The sequence below is a fragment of the Myotis brandtii genome, unplaced genomic scaffold (assembly GCF_000412655.1).
Source record: "Myotis brandtii unplaced genomic scaffold, ASM41265v1 scaffold280, whole genome shotgun sequence".
Taxonomy (NCBI): domain Eukaryota; kingdom Metazoa; phylum Chordata; class Mammalia; order Chiroptera; family Vespertilionidae; genus Myotis; species Myotis brandtii.
The window spans coordinates 1,718,891-1,734,133 of NW_005360677.1; the positions used below are offsets into that span (position 1 = coordinate 1,718,891).

Here is a 15,243-nt window from a genome sequence, read left to right on the forward strand (position 1 = left end):
GGAAATTTCCCCCTCCCCCCGCCCCCAGGAAAAGCCAATGAAAAGGTGCACCACAGTACTTAGAACTCTCCCTTTTATTTTACATAAAAACCTCTCCAGTTGGTCTTGAGAACAGCACAAGGGAGGGGCTGAGTGATTAAAATGGGGAGAAGAGGAGGACGATTACATATTAAAAATAATATATTTTTCCTCCTGGAAATTAGAATGGTGAGCAAATATGGTGATTGCCATAGCAGGCAGAGGTGCACTTACGCTCTTGGAAAAATTTCCGCCATGGTTCATATGAGGGCAAGAAAGTCACCGCATGGTACAGCAATCTCACCCTGCCTTGCCAGTGTGGGCTTGTAGACGTGTGTACAATGTCACCTGACTGCTTACGCCTGGTCTCTGATTTTCCCACAGGATGAGGGAGTGGTGGGTGCATGTGGGGCTTCTGGCAATACCCCTGCTTGCGGCCTATCTATACATCCCGCCCCCCAAGTTGTCCCCTGCTCTTCACTCATGGAAGTTGTCAGGCAAATATTTCACCTACAAGGGACTGCGCATCTTCTACCAAGGTAAGAACAGGACTGTTGGACCCCCTGTGCATACAGGCCCCCGAGGTCCCACTTAGTTACTTATTTTGTGTCAGTTGGTCTCTATTGGCCCTCAGTGATGGGGAGGGAAACCCCATTTTTCCAGAAAATGTGCTTGAAGGAGTGGACGAAACCCCTTGATAGCAGGGAAACGGGAAATGCAAAGAAAACTGCTGGGAGGGCGAGGGTGGTAAAATTGAGATTCCAATCTCTGAAGAACTGACCTTTTACTATAATTTTTTGTAGCCGATTTGTATTGATAGGTTTTTGTCTTTGGAGCGCCCCTAGTGTCGGGTAATATAAACAGTATTCATAGATAAAGCTACCATTAGTTGTCTCCCCCTGCCAATTCCTGATTTATTTTGTTTACTATCAAGATTGTTATATGCATAACTAACTATGATTTAAGTCTTACACCTTTGTATAAATTAGTATGCTAATGATAATTATTGTTATGACTGCGACTTATCAAGTAATTACCATATGCTAGGCATTGAATTATATTTTCAATATTAATTCACTTAATCTCTATAACAGTAATTGGAGATAGGTGCCATTAACCTCATTTTATAGGTAAATAACCTGAAAAACAAGATTGGAAAAGATTTCTTTTGGGCGGGGGTCAAGAGCAATAACGAAAAATGTTTGTCATAAACCGTTTTTCATTATTGCTCCTGACCTCCTCTCATTTGCTATCATCAGTTAAGTAAGTATATAATTTTCTTTATTTTGGTCATTTAGGTTGTTTCCAATTTTTCAATGTTTTAGTTAATCTCAAAGGGAAATTTTTATATGTGTGTTTATTTTTTCCTTATATTTTCAAACTATACTACTTGTAAATAGAATGATTTTATTTACATGGATTTAAAGAATAAGACGTATAGGATAAAATATATAAAATTTTAAATTACTTCTAACTAAGTTATTTTGCAAACCTTATTTTCAAATTCTCATGCCATTGGCAGTATGTGAATATATCAGTTTTAATCTAGTATTATCAGCAAGATGTTCTATTTAAATGTTTGGCTAATTTAAAAGATGTTTATTAAGAACTGTTCCTATATATATTGGTTAATCCTTTTTTATAGTTTGAATTTTGCAATAGTTTGAGCATGATGCTTTTGATACTGGATTTTGATATTTATCTCCTCTCTGGGAAATAAAAGTGTGGGACAAACAGTGTAAACTAAGGATTCTCACAAGGTTGAGGAAGAGTTGCTATATTTTAGAGAATTTTGTGAGGTCATTAATGATAGGGTACAAAGAATCTGTAGTTAATGTGATTATATATGCTTAACTGTGAAAGTTTACTTTTTAATGTGAAAAGCAATTTACATAATACACAATAATGGGAGAAATACTTAAAAAATATTGGTGAAATTAAGCAGACTCCCTTTAAGTATTTTCATATAAAGTGTCCTATTTATATTTTTAAAATATTTTTTCATATAAAAATATCTTAATATTTATATTTTTTAAATATTTAAGATTTCAAAAAATCAAATGCCTATTTCTACCTAAAGCGATAACCTTACATTTTAAAAAGAAATCTATTTTTAAAATTAATTAACTTGGACAGGATTTTTTTGTCCTTTATATCACATTGCGTAGATTTTATTATCTTCAAGGTTATCTTTACAGGGAGTTGGCCTGACCCATCTCTCTCTTTCTCCCCAGACTCCTTCGGCGTGGTCGGAAGTCCCGAGATAGTCGTGCTTTTACATGGCTTTCCAACATCCAGCTATGATTGGTACAAGGTAAGGAAATCAGACTTTCTAGGTCCTACTACGTCTTTAAAAGTCCAAAATCAAGAATTTTGTTATCAGCACTGAAAGGCTCTTGCATATTTGAATTGCTTAATAAAATAGGATTAAATGTAGAACTATTTTTCATTTACTGGGAGTAAATGAAAAGGGAGTAAAAAACCGTTTGGCAATCTGGGAAGGCTCATCGCCAAGTTAAAAATGCTGCAGTGCCTCCCTCAATAGAGATTGATTATTAGGAATAAAGCACTTTGTAAGAGGATCATCTGCGGGCCTATGGTGGTTTCATGTGGGTTTCCCTTTATTGAAGTCTGTTTGTTAAGCTGAGAAAGGGATGAAACCCTTATGCTGCTGTAGGTTGGAGGGGCGGGGCAGGATCAGAGAGACCAAATCATCCCTTTCTTTCTCGTAGATCTGGGAAGGTCTCACACATAGGTTTCATCGAGTGATTGCCCTGGATTTCTTAGGCTTTGGCTTCAGCGACAAACCGGTAAGCAGCTTCTGGATGGGACCAGTGTTGAGGGCCGGGTGGGTGCGATGGAGGGGTCAGGCCCGCAGACAGATCGGCACTCATGACTTCATCCTGTGTGTCTGGGCTTCCTTCCCCTAGAGACCGCACCACTACTCCATCTTCGAGCAGGCCAGCATCGTGGAGGCGCTTTTGCAGCATCTGGGGCTTCAGAACCGCAGGGTCAACCTTCTGTCTCATGATTACGGAGACATCGTGGCCCAGGAGCTTCTCTATAGGTCAGTGAAGCCGTTTCACTCATTTAAGATGCTGGGGACAGTCCATTGTTCCTGGGGTCTTTCTAGCCCTTTTGCCTTTTGGAAGCTTGTCTTCAGCCGCTGCGTTGGTGCATGCCCACTCACTCAGATGCATCTGCCTCCTGTTTCTAGGTTCAAGCAGAATCGCTCTGGTCGGCTGACCATAAAGAGTCTCTGTCTGTCAAATGGAGGTAATTGCCTGGGCAGTGGGTGGAAGGGGGCGAGGGCCACATTTCGATATCAGTGACACTAAATGGCACTCGGATGGTATTGCAAACAGTTTAACGAGGGGGTCTTTGCCTTTTTTACGCCATAAATCACTTTGGTGGTCTGATGAGATATAATGACCCTTTCTCAAAATAATGTTTAAAATTATATATTAGGATTACAAAAGAAATTAATGATAGTGATATTCAGTTAATAAAAAGCTGTGTTGTAATATGTGCTTTTAAAAAAAATTGATTTGACAGAAATATCAATTTGTTGTTTCACTCATTTATGCATTCATTGGTTGATTCTTGTATGTGACCCGATGGCATACGGAGATGACGTTCTAACCAACTGAGCTACTCCGCCAGGGCCTAGATGTGTGTGTGTGTTTTTTAAGGACCCACACTTCCTGAAGAATCCCTGGTTTCTTTTTCTGCCCCAGTCATTAACAACACTGTGTTCTGAGGCATGGGGAGAAACACGAGGGGAGTCAGAGCCTCGTCGTCAGCAGTATGGACGACCGTGTACATCATTTTCCCCGTTTCTCTACCTTTACAATCTGAAAGTAATCCCAGTGGGATGTACTTTCTTTGACCTGTTAAACCTAGAATTCCATGGGGAAGGAATTAGGATGACAATACTAATTTATTTATAATTAGTTTTTTAGCAGTGAAGGCCCCAAAGGTGACAGTGAGTAGGGTAGATAGTCTCCAATAAGGGACCTATGTTTGCCTTAAAGTTGCTGGAAAATGACTAACGGAAGTCTCTTCTTTTCCTACAGGTATATTTCCCGAGACTCATCACCCGCTCCTGCTCCATAAGGTTGGCTCCTCCACTGACTAGATCGTAGCTCTTTAGATTGATACTAACATAAACAATGCTGGGACCTTCGTAAGGGCCATTTCTGTTGTAAAAGGCTGCAGATAAAATCCTTCTCATCAGTTTACATTAGAAGTTAGTTTTTCCCTTCTTATGAAAATATGAGAATTAGAGATCAATAGTATTTGGAGAAATACAGTATCTCAAAGATTTGTGTCATCAGCATGATGGTTGACAAATTGGGACCTCAGTCTGAAGTTGAAGATATCAAACGTCTTAGGGATTTAGTGACGTGCAGAAATGGAATCTTAAAGGGAATTAGAAACAGTTTGCTTTCCATGAGAGAATGTGGGTTGGCAACACAAAAAACTAAAAGCCAATGGCCAAGCCTTTCAGTAGGAGATTTGGCTAAAGTCTTTTTTTTTTAAGTTCTTAGTATAAAACCCTTTGTCCTGATTGTGTTCTCTCTCTCTGGATTCTTGATTTTTACTTATTTACCTATAGATTCTCAAAGATGGAGGCCTGCTGTCACCCATCCTCACACGAATGCTGAACTTCTTTGTATTCTCTCGAGGGTAAGTCATTGTCAAAGACTGATTTACTGCAGCCTGGGAACAAAGCTGCTGCCATTAAAATGCTGGGCCAAATCCTAGGGTTTGATATTTTAAAGCAAAGGTGTTGGTCATTTGCCAGGGAAGGAGTAGAAGGAATTCATAAATCAGTTAAGGGTCAGACTACATGATTTTGAGGTTCCAATCATATTTGACATGCTGAATACTTACACTTATCTTTCTGTTTTTGTTTTTTTTTGACTCTTTCAGTCTTGTCCCCCCTGTCTTTGGGCCATACACCCGGCCCTCAGAGAATGAGCTGTGGGACATGTGGGCAACGATACGCCACAATGATGGGAACTTAATTGTCGACAGGTAAGAAATAACCCTTTTGCTTTGGCTTCCCAAGAGGCTTCTTTTTGGGAATATGTGGGATTGCTTGTTCTGTTCTTGGCTGGCTCTACCGTCTCAGAAGAAGGTTGGTTATGACTTATGAGGTACACCCAAAACAGTCATGCTCTGTACTTTCTCTGAGGAAAGAAATCCAGCATAGAGTGAGCCCTGAGGCGAAGCAAGGTGGCACGCTAATTCAGTTGTAATTGCTGATTGGCTTTGGCAAATCCTTCTTCGGACTTTTTGTTAATATTAAGTGCTCTACCATGTCTAATCAGTTATGAAAGGCATTTAGTGCCTTCCTCAGAGTGCCAGTCTCTTCCTTTTTCATATCTTCTCTGTAGCAACAGGGACTGGAGGGAGATTTCGTTGTCTTGTACCAAGACTTCCCACGCCTTGGTTCAGATACTGCTTTCACAGAGGGGCTAGAGGTGGTGATGTCCATAACTACTCGAGATAAGGCTGTCCTTTGACCAGCTAGGTCAGTGTAGCTTCCACGGCTTTAACTGATGGCTTTGCTGGGAATTGTGAGGGGGAGAGAGCCATTCTTCCCTCCCACCCCAATGGGATCCCAAAGGTTTGTTTTACTATAAAAAATTGCAAAACAAAACCCTCGTTTAAAATTCCCACATACTTCTCCAAAATGTAAAAAGCACTTACAGAACTCAACTATCACCTGTTAGAAATAATTCCTGGAGTTTCTAGGCAGAATAGCGAGAATATATGAGTTTGAGTTCTAAAATGTGGCTATGGCAGCTTGTCATTGTAGGAGAAATTCTCCATTTTATCTGTGGTCAGATGAAATGCAGAGAATGAAACTTTGTGCTTAGGAACTTCTACACTTAGAACATTAGAAGTAGGTGTCAATTTAGCGATCGTGTAGTTCAGTTATTTTTAAAGAGGAGGAAATGGGTCAAAAGATGTGTGTTAGACCTTTGAATTAGAGAACTAATTAGTGGTAGAGGCACAATCTGAACCTGGGCTTTCATTACACATAACCCAAGCTAACTCCCAGCCTTCCTACATCCCATTTCCTGTTTGACGAACACTAAGAAACATTAATTCTTACATTGGTTGTAGGCATGATGACTGCTGCAGCTACACGGAGGTTAACCGTAGAGGTTCACAGAAATGAGTAAATTCAGCTGGCTAATCCCAGGCGTGCCAAGTTGCTCCTGGATTAAAACACATACTGGGTTCCTTGAGGCTCATGTCAGGCCTTTGCACCCCTCTAACCATAAACGTTTCTTGTTCTCCTGCTAATTTACCTGTCCTATAGTCTCTTACAGTACATTAATCAGAGGAAGAAGTTTAGAAGACGCTGGGTGGGAGCTCTTGCCTCTGTAACTATTCCCAGTGAGTATGTCTATATTACATCTTGATAGGAAAACTGAGGGACTAGGGTTAAAATAATTGCCTGATTTAGCAAATAAAAATAAAATAAAGACACAAAACTAAATTTGAATTGCAGATAGACAAGTCCTTTTTTAAATTTTTTTTTTTAAGGAAAAGTATGTGCTGTGCAATACGTGGGACATACTGATATGGAAAAAAAAAAAAAATCAGCCCAGCCAGTATGGCTCAGTGGTTGAGTGTTGACCTTTCAGGGCACATGCCTGGGTTGCAGGCTCGGTCCCCAGTAGGGGGGCGTACAGAAGGCAGCCAATCAATGATTCTCATCATTGATGTTGCTCTCTTCCTCTCTGAAATCAATAAAAATATATTTTAAAAAATCATTATCTGAAATGCAGCTGGTCCTGCTTTATTTAATCTGGTGACCCTCTCCAACATCTGGAACATCGGTGCCATGCTGTAGAGTGAAGTATATAAAGCACTGAGATACTATTGCTAAGGTAACTACCATAGCACGGCCTGGAGTGGGAGTTAGATTGGTTTCCTGCTGTGCATTGCCAGTGACTATCACATTAAATGCTGAATTCTGGGACAGAAGGCTGTTTGAATTACTAATCAAGAGCCTATATAGGTGGTTCTGCTCATTTACCTCTTAATACTTACACATTTAAAAAGAAAAAAAATCAGTGCTGTATCTCACATATAAAAATAGTGTTCAAAAACCGGTGGGTTTCAAATGTCAAGGGTCATTTATTGCTAAGAGAGAGACTTTAAGAATGACAGTATCCTGGAGTTAGGGAGAGAGAATGCTGCTCGGGCTGAATGGCTGGCTGTGTACAGAGAAAATGTCCCAAGTGGACTCAGTTGTCAGCTTATTCCCAGAAGTTTCTTATAACCTACTTATTGAAAGAAGCTAGATTTTTATCATTTTTTTAACGAAAACTTGTTCTGGAGGGGTAATTTTAGTCTGGGGGAGAACAGATGTGCAAGCTGTTAGTAATTAGTTCCTTTTCTCTTCCCCAGTTCATTTTATCTACGGGCCTTTTGATCCGGTGCATCCCTATCCGGAGTTTTTGGAGCTGTACAGGTGAGCCTCCCTCAGGGGCTTCGTATTGTTAGTTCCTCCTCCCGACAGTGCTCTGGCCACTGTCTCTGGCCTCAGTGGCTGTTCATCCAGGAAACGTATGATAAAGGATGAGCTGAGGAATCTTATTCTCACATAAATGTAAAGTCAGGAAATGATTATACATTCTCTTGAGTTATACATATATATATGTATGTATAGTTGTTATACATTCTCTTGAGTTATACACCTGTTTTTACTGTATATCTATATGCTACATATTCCGAGGTGGACAGGTAAGAAAACACTATCATGTGAACTAAGGAATGGAAGTGCGTAAAGTTGATAAATGTCTGCTGTAGTCTCATTGCAAAGCTTCAGCTGGGCATCTGCAGGGAGAGATGGAGAGGAGCTCACAGGAAAAGTGCCTCGTCACTGGTTGTCATTTTCTCTAGCCCAGTGATGGCGAACCTTTTGAGCTCGGCGTGTCAGCATTTTGAAAAACCCTAACTTAACTCTGGTGCCGTGTCACATATAGAAATTTTTTGATATTTGCAACCATAGTAAAACAAAGACTTATATTTTTGATATTTATTTTATATATTGAAATGCCATTTAACAAAGAAAAATCAACCAAAAAAATGAGTTCGCGTGTCACCTGACATGCATGTCATGGGTTCGCCATCACTGCTCTAGGTACTTACTCAGAAGGTTGGAATATGAAATCTTGACTGATTTTGTTCCATAAGAATGTTCCATCCTTCATATGGCCTAGTAGAAATAATCCAGTAGTAAATAGCTTGCATTTAATTTTCAACAAAATACCCTCTCTCATCTCCTCTCGCGGTTAAGGAAGGTCTTTTGTTATCCTTACCTGGACAGTGGTCCACTTATTTGATGCCTCACGCTTCTCTAAGGAGCTTGAAGTCACCCTGCTTTGACATGTATTGCAAAAGTGTTTTATTTTTAAGTTGTTGTCTGTTGGATTATGAACATGTAAAACCTAGTCTGTATGTGTCATAAATGGAATTGGCAAGCTTACCTGCCTAAGACACAATTCCAAAATAGAAGCTGAATAAGCTCTTTGTTGGTTCCTTCCAGTGTGGTATGTCCGCAGGGACATTTACTAGGGCTGCCCACTGGCTTACCTCCCTCCCCCTCCCTCCAGCCTCAAGTTCACCTACATGCTGTTCTCTTCCACTAGGAAAACGCTGCCGCGGTCCACAGTGTCGATTCTGGATGACCACATTAGCCACTACCCACAGCTAGAGGATCCCATGGGCTTCTTGAATGCATATATGGGCTTCATCAACTCCTTCTGAGCTGGAAAGAGTAGCTTCCCTGTATTACTCCCCCTACTCCCTTATCTGTTGTGTATTCCATTTAGAAAGCAATGCCCCAAAGAGGTCCTGGCCACCAAACACTTCTCTCACAAAGGTCCACCTGACTCACATTGGTGAACAGCATATAGGACAAAGCCAGGAGAGGCTCTGACTAAGGGTGACCTGACAGTCCACCTCCCATTCCTTTGACACCTGATCAAGTGTATGGACTTGCCTTTGTGTTACTAGGAGAGTCTGATGAGCACTGCTGCTCACGGATGCAGAGACACATTCTTTTGCATAAGACTTTTCTGAAATACTTAGAAGTGTAATTTTTGGCTCAGCCCCAATTGGAATCTTGTAGTAAAGAATGAGGAGAGGATGGCTGCTTCCCTCTCCTTGAGTGGCTTTAAGGGCACGTGCTTTTTTTTGTTTGTTTTCTAAGCAGCTTCAGGAGAGAGTAAGTCTCCCCTGTCATAACTTTGGCTTAGTTTCATCAGCTGCATCTAATTATAGACTTTTTGTTAAAATAGATTTTGCTTTAAATAATGCAGCTTTACATAATGCAGTATTCTAAGTGTACTTTAAGACTATGATTTACCGACACGTGTTATATCTATTTTAGAAGGGTACTACACCAGCAGACACTCACTCTGGCAGAGTAGTGAACCTTATTAAACATATTTGACTTCTGTATAAATTGAACTAAATTCAAACTTAAAAAAATTTCCTAAAAGTCATAGGACATCAAAGACCAACCGCATCTGTGCCAGAGATTTACTGTTATTGGCTGGAAAGACCCAATTCTAACAGCGAATAACAGTCTGCTTCTTCATACCTCATTGCTTCGAAGCACATCCCTCCTGAGCTAACGGGGAGGGGAGGGGAGCGTTGTGCAGTCCCAGTGCCCACGCTGAGTGCACACGAATTCCTTTTGTTACGAGTGCTTACTTCTCACTGGTTGTGCCAGAGAAGCTTCCTCATGTAGCTCTGCCGTTCCTGTTCTTTACAGACAGGAAAGTTCCAGAAACTTTAAGAACAAATTCTGAAAGGCCTGTGAGCAAAAGGTGCTGAATACTTTTTTTAAAGTCACAGTTTCATTGTTTTAGTCAAAGTAGGATTAGGTGATTATTTTAAATTCTTTTTTTAAAAATTAGCAACCTCAAGTATAACAATTGAAAGTGGAATAAGTGTTTATTTTCTATTAATAAAATGAATTTTGACAAAAGTGGACTCTGCCTTCCCCTCCCCACCACCCCTCCGGGATAAAGTTTTCCAACATTGCCAGGAGCTTTCAGACACATTACATCAAAGAATATAATGAAGTTGAGCAGCTGGGGTATAGGATAGTATTTGCTTTACATGTTCACCCAAAGCTGTACTATCACACCAAAGTCGACCAATGGAACAAAAAGGAAAAAAGACAAAAAAAAAAAAAAGACATGCACAAAGACAGACGTTTGCTTGATCTGCTGGCTCAGGGCCAAACATTTAATTTGCTTCTCCAGAATCATTAATCTTTAAAAGTGGGATTCTGGGAAAATCATGCCACTAGCCTAAAAGCCCACTGACAGTGAAGTACATCAACTTCATCTTGCCCAGTAAAAACTTATCCAACAGAAGCCAAGATAACATCCACAGGTGTTTCCTCTTTGCTTCTGACAGTCACCTGCATGGTCACTCCATCCGCTAAGGCCAGCTTGGCCCTCACCAATAAATCATAGCCACCTCTGTATACACCTGAGAGAACAAAGTGAGGAAAACCATATTGAGAACTCAAAACAAACTCTGATGAGTGAAATTCATCATGCTCTGCTTGCATTTCCTTTCTATTATTTTAGTTTAGCTTTTCTAGAGATTTGTGTTTATGGTAGGAACTGCTTCCTACATACAAATTTGAAATAACCTTTTATATTCCCATGATACCAGGTACATAGAAGGTATTCAAGAATACTGGTTTGGAGTACTCAAATGGGGGCGGTAGTGGCACTAGTATCCATGGGAGAGATTTAAGTAAGTGTTTTAGGCCAAATATACATTTTTAAAGAACAAATGAAGCACAGCATGCAAATTAAACAGCTAAGACAAACTGCTCACTGTGACAGGGCTTCACATGGTAACGCATACAATGGGACAGTGGCAGGGCATGAAATGCCCATGCATAGCCCTTCCTATTAAACTCTGCAACAAAATAAAGGGGAAATCCGATAAAGTTCCTTACCTGCCAGGTAGAGGGCATGGGAATTCTTGTTTTCGGGGACTTTCTCTGACCTTTCACATGGCTGCATGCCCAGAAATGTAATGATGTTGTTGACAGCTTCTGTGTTGACAAGATGGATGCAACAGTATCAGGAAAGGTCAGCACAGGGGCTGCCTCTGCACCACTACGCGCTGGGGGCTGGGGCTAGAAGGGTGGTGTGTGGGTGGAGGCCACTGGACTAGGAACTGGTTGACTCAATTAGATGACAGGGTCCTGGCCTTTCAAGTGACTTAGTTTAGGCAGCATTAAACCAAAGTGTTCTGGAATGATACATATTCCTGTTAGGTTTTACACTGCTGTCAGGCAATACATTGATAGCAAAATTGTTCTCACCTTGAAGAGTTTTGGTAGAACTGAGGGCAAAGGTCTCCTGTTTCTCAAAAGTATCTCCCACTTCTTCCCAGGCAGCAGCAAAGTTGGGCTTCAGAACTTTCTGAATGTGGTCAGACACAGTCACTTCAAGATCTTCCAGCTAGTGGGCACATGCAGGGGTCAGTAAGCGACAGTTCTTTCAGTACAGGACAAAGTGGGAGGGGCTAATGAAAAGGGTTTTATCATTCTGAGATACATCCTTTGCAGGAGCCTAGGAAAAACCATCACCAAACTAGTTCAGTCCTGTAGTCTGGATAAGTCTAACGATGTAGGCCTTAGCAAAGAAAAGCAAGAAAATATGGCTAAATCTATATTCAGATCAACATCTACACCCTTGAGGTACAAAGCAGTCATGTGGCCACACCTAACCATCAAGTTCAAGCCATCCAGGGCCTTCTGAACTTAGCATTCACTAACAGGTTGATATTTCTTCACGTTTTGCCTGCATTCTATGAAGTTATTCAGTCCATGACGTAGCTAAATTATAAGCAAATTAAAAGCTGCTCAACAAAACAACCCCAACACTTTAAATAAAGCTCATTGATCTCAAAGAAAATCATGTACTTATTTTCATCTTGTAATTACCCCTAATATAAAGACATAGAAAAGGGTGAGTTGTTTTAATCAGGAAGTGGTCAGTCTCGCTTCCCTTAGGCACAACACACTCCCACCGCAGAGGAGGGTTAGTCCTGGCCTATACAGTTGTAATGTGAGAAAATAAAACCCCTTAGGTTCATGTCAGATGTTCCTAGGAAAATGTTCTCTTCAGGCAGAAGTCAGTGTGCAAGGGTGTCCAGGTGTCTCTGGGCAGGGGACACTCACCACGTACTCATCGTCATACCCCTCCTCAGCTGGAACCCCAGTGTCAGGGTCACAGTCCCGGACAGTAAACTTCATGGTACAGCTAAACGTGCCGGCAACTGGAGGAGAAAGAGCAGGCAGGCCAGTGTCAGTGGGCAGCGCAAGCACAAAGTTCCCCTAGTAGCTGAGGGAGCACCATCTGCACTTGGCACTGTGTTCTGTATCATCAAGTGAAGCACACACCACTGTTTCCAGGGAAGTAGTTCTCGAAAGCAGCCTGTATGCTGGTCAAAAGGCAGCCTCATGAAGTATAATTTTAAAATCCATTCCCCACTGTGGGTTAGAATAGTACAAAAATGACGACATTGGCAAAACTCTACTTTTGTATTGGTATAAAGAAAGCAGCAGGGGAGCTACTTTGGGAGGTTTCTGCCATGCCTGTCAAAGGGGACTACATGTGCAAAATGTAAGAACCATGACTTTAGCAGCTGACAAAGCAAAAAAATATGGATAGTAAAAAGCACACTGATCATTAACACAAAGCACAATAGCCTAAATATCAACAGATAATACTATTTTTAGATTGTGGGTCCATAGATCACCAGAATGAACTTGCTTTATTGTCAACTTTCAACCTGCAGTGAATAGGTCAGCAAGGAGATGCTAGTATTGGTAAAGTGAGTGTCTTAAATGCAAAAGCAAGTGGGTAATTAATATGTTTTGAGATAACTGGTGGAAGTAATAAGAAATGGAGGTAGGGGCACATTTTTGGAAAGTGAACTTCATGAAAAGTGGCCTTTCTGAACTGCCTGAAGGAGGGGATTAAGTATGGGTGAATTAATTGGATCTCAAGAGATGTGGAAGAGCTTCAGTGAGCAGAGCAAGGTACATGAGCTAAAGGAAAGAGGCCAGAAAGGCCAAGGGTAGATGGAAATAGTAAGAGATATGCTAATGAACAGGTGCTGAGAAGAGAGACTGTTTAGGAATATATTTGAAATACCTAGGAGACTAGATATTTTCCAATAGGCTCTGGTGAGCTGAGGCAGTCCTATGAAGAATAGGTCTGAATTCAGAGAACAAACGAATTTAGTAGAATACATTGAAAATGATGGTAGTGAGTTAACCCATATAGAGTTTACCTTTCAAGACTACAGAATCAATTTTTTGTTGTTGTTAATCCTTACCCGAGGATATTTTTCCCCATTGATTTTTAGGGAGAGTGGAAGAGACAGGGCAAGACAGAGAGAAACATCAATGTGAGAGAAACACATTGATTGGTTGCCTCTTGCACGAACCCTGACCAGATCTCAGGCCAGGGAGGAGCCTGCAACCAAGGTACATGCCCTTGACCTGAGTCGAACCCAGGACCCTTCGGTCTACAGGTTGACACTCTTATCCACTGAGCCAAACCGGCTAGGGCTACAGAATCTATTTTAATACAATAGGAGGTTGATGGAAGAATGATCGTGGTTATATTAAGCTAGAATTTACTGCCAAGGAAGCAGGAAGAAGAAAGAAAAAGGTGGAAGTTAACACAGACCTGGAATGGGTCAGTTGAGGTATTTAAAACAATGAAAGGAGAGAGAGGGGATTATGGTAGGGACAAAGGTAAAGATCAAATAAGAATGGAGAGGCAGGCCCAACCTGTTGTGGCTCAGTGGTTGAGCACCGACCTATGAACCAGGAGGTCATAGTTCGATTCTTAGGGCACATGCCCTGATCAATGATTCTCTCTCATCAGTGTTATTTCTATCTCTCCCTCTCTCTCTGAAATCAATAAAAATATGTTAAAAAGAATGGAGAAGCAGGATAGACATTAGTAATACAAGATCATATGAACCCCTGTTTGGTTTCAATTAAGCAGGGAGGATACAGACAAATGAGGAAGAGGAATAAGGAGATAAGCAGGAACAATGGTAGATCATAGCTTTGGCAAACTGGTTGAATTTTATGTGCAAGTAAAGACAGAAGATGCTATGTGTAAGTAAGTGATAAGGAGGCACTGAATAAGGAAGCAAATAGGAGAGATGTTCCTGAAACTTGAGTGGCAAATTTTTAATGAAATGATTTTGTTGATACAATGAGAGGTCACAGGGAATCTAAGGTGAAATCCAGTAAAAACCATTAGTAGAAATCTATCAATATTGCTAGAAAGGATGACTGACACGGGGTGATGAGGAGAAGGGGGTGGGAAGGAACCTTTCCGTGGCAAGAGAACAACTCGAACCCTTTGCCACACAAACAAAGCCAGGCAGATGATGGGAGAAAGAGAAGGATGCCCTGAAGATCTACATTAAAATTGTCCTCAGAGATGAGGCTTTCCTTGTGAGAACTGGCTGAAATGAGAGGACTACTGAGGAGACTGGTATGGAAAGAGCACTGAAGTGTAGAAGAGATGGGTGCTGGAAGCTAAGGAAGGGGAGAGGTGTGTGAATTAGGCTGGGGTACAGAACCCGAGATGTGGCAAATGGCGGGGAGTTGCCAGGTCTCAACCACTGGAGGGGAGACTATTTCTAAATAAGAAAAGGAGGTTCCAGAAAGCTTTGTTGGAATAATAATTAAAGAACAGGATGTGGTCCATGGGGCAAAAATCAGAAAGCGTGTAAAAGGGATAGATCTGCACCAGTCCATGCAGGTCGGGGCTGAACTAGGAAGGAAATGCATGTATCTAGTGCGTAGGGAATCAAGGGAGATGAAAGCGATGGAGCAATTTGTGCCAAAAGTGAGGAGTCTATCTATACCTACCAGGAAGGAGTGCTGAATACAGGGGATGCTACACACATGGCAGGAGGGATGCTGAAGATAAGGTGTTTCTCTAGCACAAATATAGGGGACAAGGAGAGGGATAGGAGAGCAACATTAAAGTTTCCCTCAGACGAAACGTGGTCACTAAGGAATGACAGACATCAACTGTAAGAAGACAGCATTCCTGGGCCACAAGTCATGTGGCAGTAAGAAAGAAAAGAGATGAAGCAAAGAAAAGGAAATACTATATA

The 15,243-nt window shown here is 41.1% G+C and overlaps 2 protein-coding genes across 2 annotated transcripts; one reads left to right on the forward strand and one right to left on the reverse strand.

The window, feature by feature from the left end:
* Nucleotides 1–366: 366 nt before the first annotated feature.
* MEST lies at nt 367–9,629 on the forward strand. Its single transcript, XM_014541864.1, has 11 exons — nt 367–557; nt 2,253–2,332; nt 2,751–2,828; nt 2,949–3,085; nt 3,236–3,294; nt 4,095–4,135; nt 4,637–4,707; nt 4,954–5,058; nt 6,356–6,432; nt 7,453–7,516; nt 8,697–9,629. The coding sequence occupies exons 1-11, from the start codon at nt 404–406 to the stop codon at nt 8,812–8,814; spliced, it is 984 nt and encodes a 327-aa protein (XP_014397350.1). The 5' UTR covers nt 367–403; the 3' UTR covers nt 8,815–9,629.
* A 354-nt stretch (nt 9,630–9,983) lies between these two features.
* On the reverse strand, nt 9,984–13,397 carry LOC102255997 (coatomer subunit gamma-2-like). Its single transcript, XM_005868960.2, has 4 exons — nt 12,269–13,397; nt 11,408–11,546; nt 11,036–11,134; nt 9,984–10,554 (listed from the first exon to the last, which is right to left on the reverse strand). The coding sequence occupies exons 1-4, from the start codon at nt 12,341–12,343 to the stop codon at nt 10,424–10,426; spliced, it is 444 nt and encodes a 147-aa protein (XP_005869022.1). The 5' UTR covers nt 12,344–13,397; the 3' UTR covers nt 9,984–10,423.
* Nucleotides 13,398–15,243: the final 1,846 nt, after the last annotated feature.

Excerpts from the sequence above, each read along its gene's own strand:
- MEST (XM_014541864.1), top strand. The coding sequence starts at position 404 with ATGAGGGAGTGGTGGGTGCATGTGGGGCTTCTGGCAATACCCCTGCTT. Across the intron at positions 2,829-2,948 it reads TTGGCTTCAGCGACAAACCG|AGACCGCACCACTACTCCAT; the intron begins GTAAGCAGCTTC and ends TCCTTCCCCTAG. Across the intron at positions 4,136-4,636 it reads ACCCGCTCCTGCTCCATAAG|ATTCTCAAAGATGGAGGCCT; the intron begins GTTGGCTCCTCC and ends ATTTACCTATAG.
- LOC102255997 (XM_005868960.2), bottom strand. The coding sequence starts at position 12,343 with ATGAAGTTTACTGTCCGGGACTGTGACCCTGACACTGGGGTTCCAGCT. Across the intron at positions 11,547-12,268 it reads GGTATGACGATGAGTACGTG|CTGGAAGATCTTGAAGTGAC; the intron begins GTGAGTGTCCCC and ends TGTGCCCACTAG. Across the intron at positions 11,135-11,407 it reads TTCTACCAAAACTCTTCAAG|AAGCTGTCAACAACATCATT; the intron begins GTGAGAACAATT and ends TTGTCAACACAG.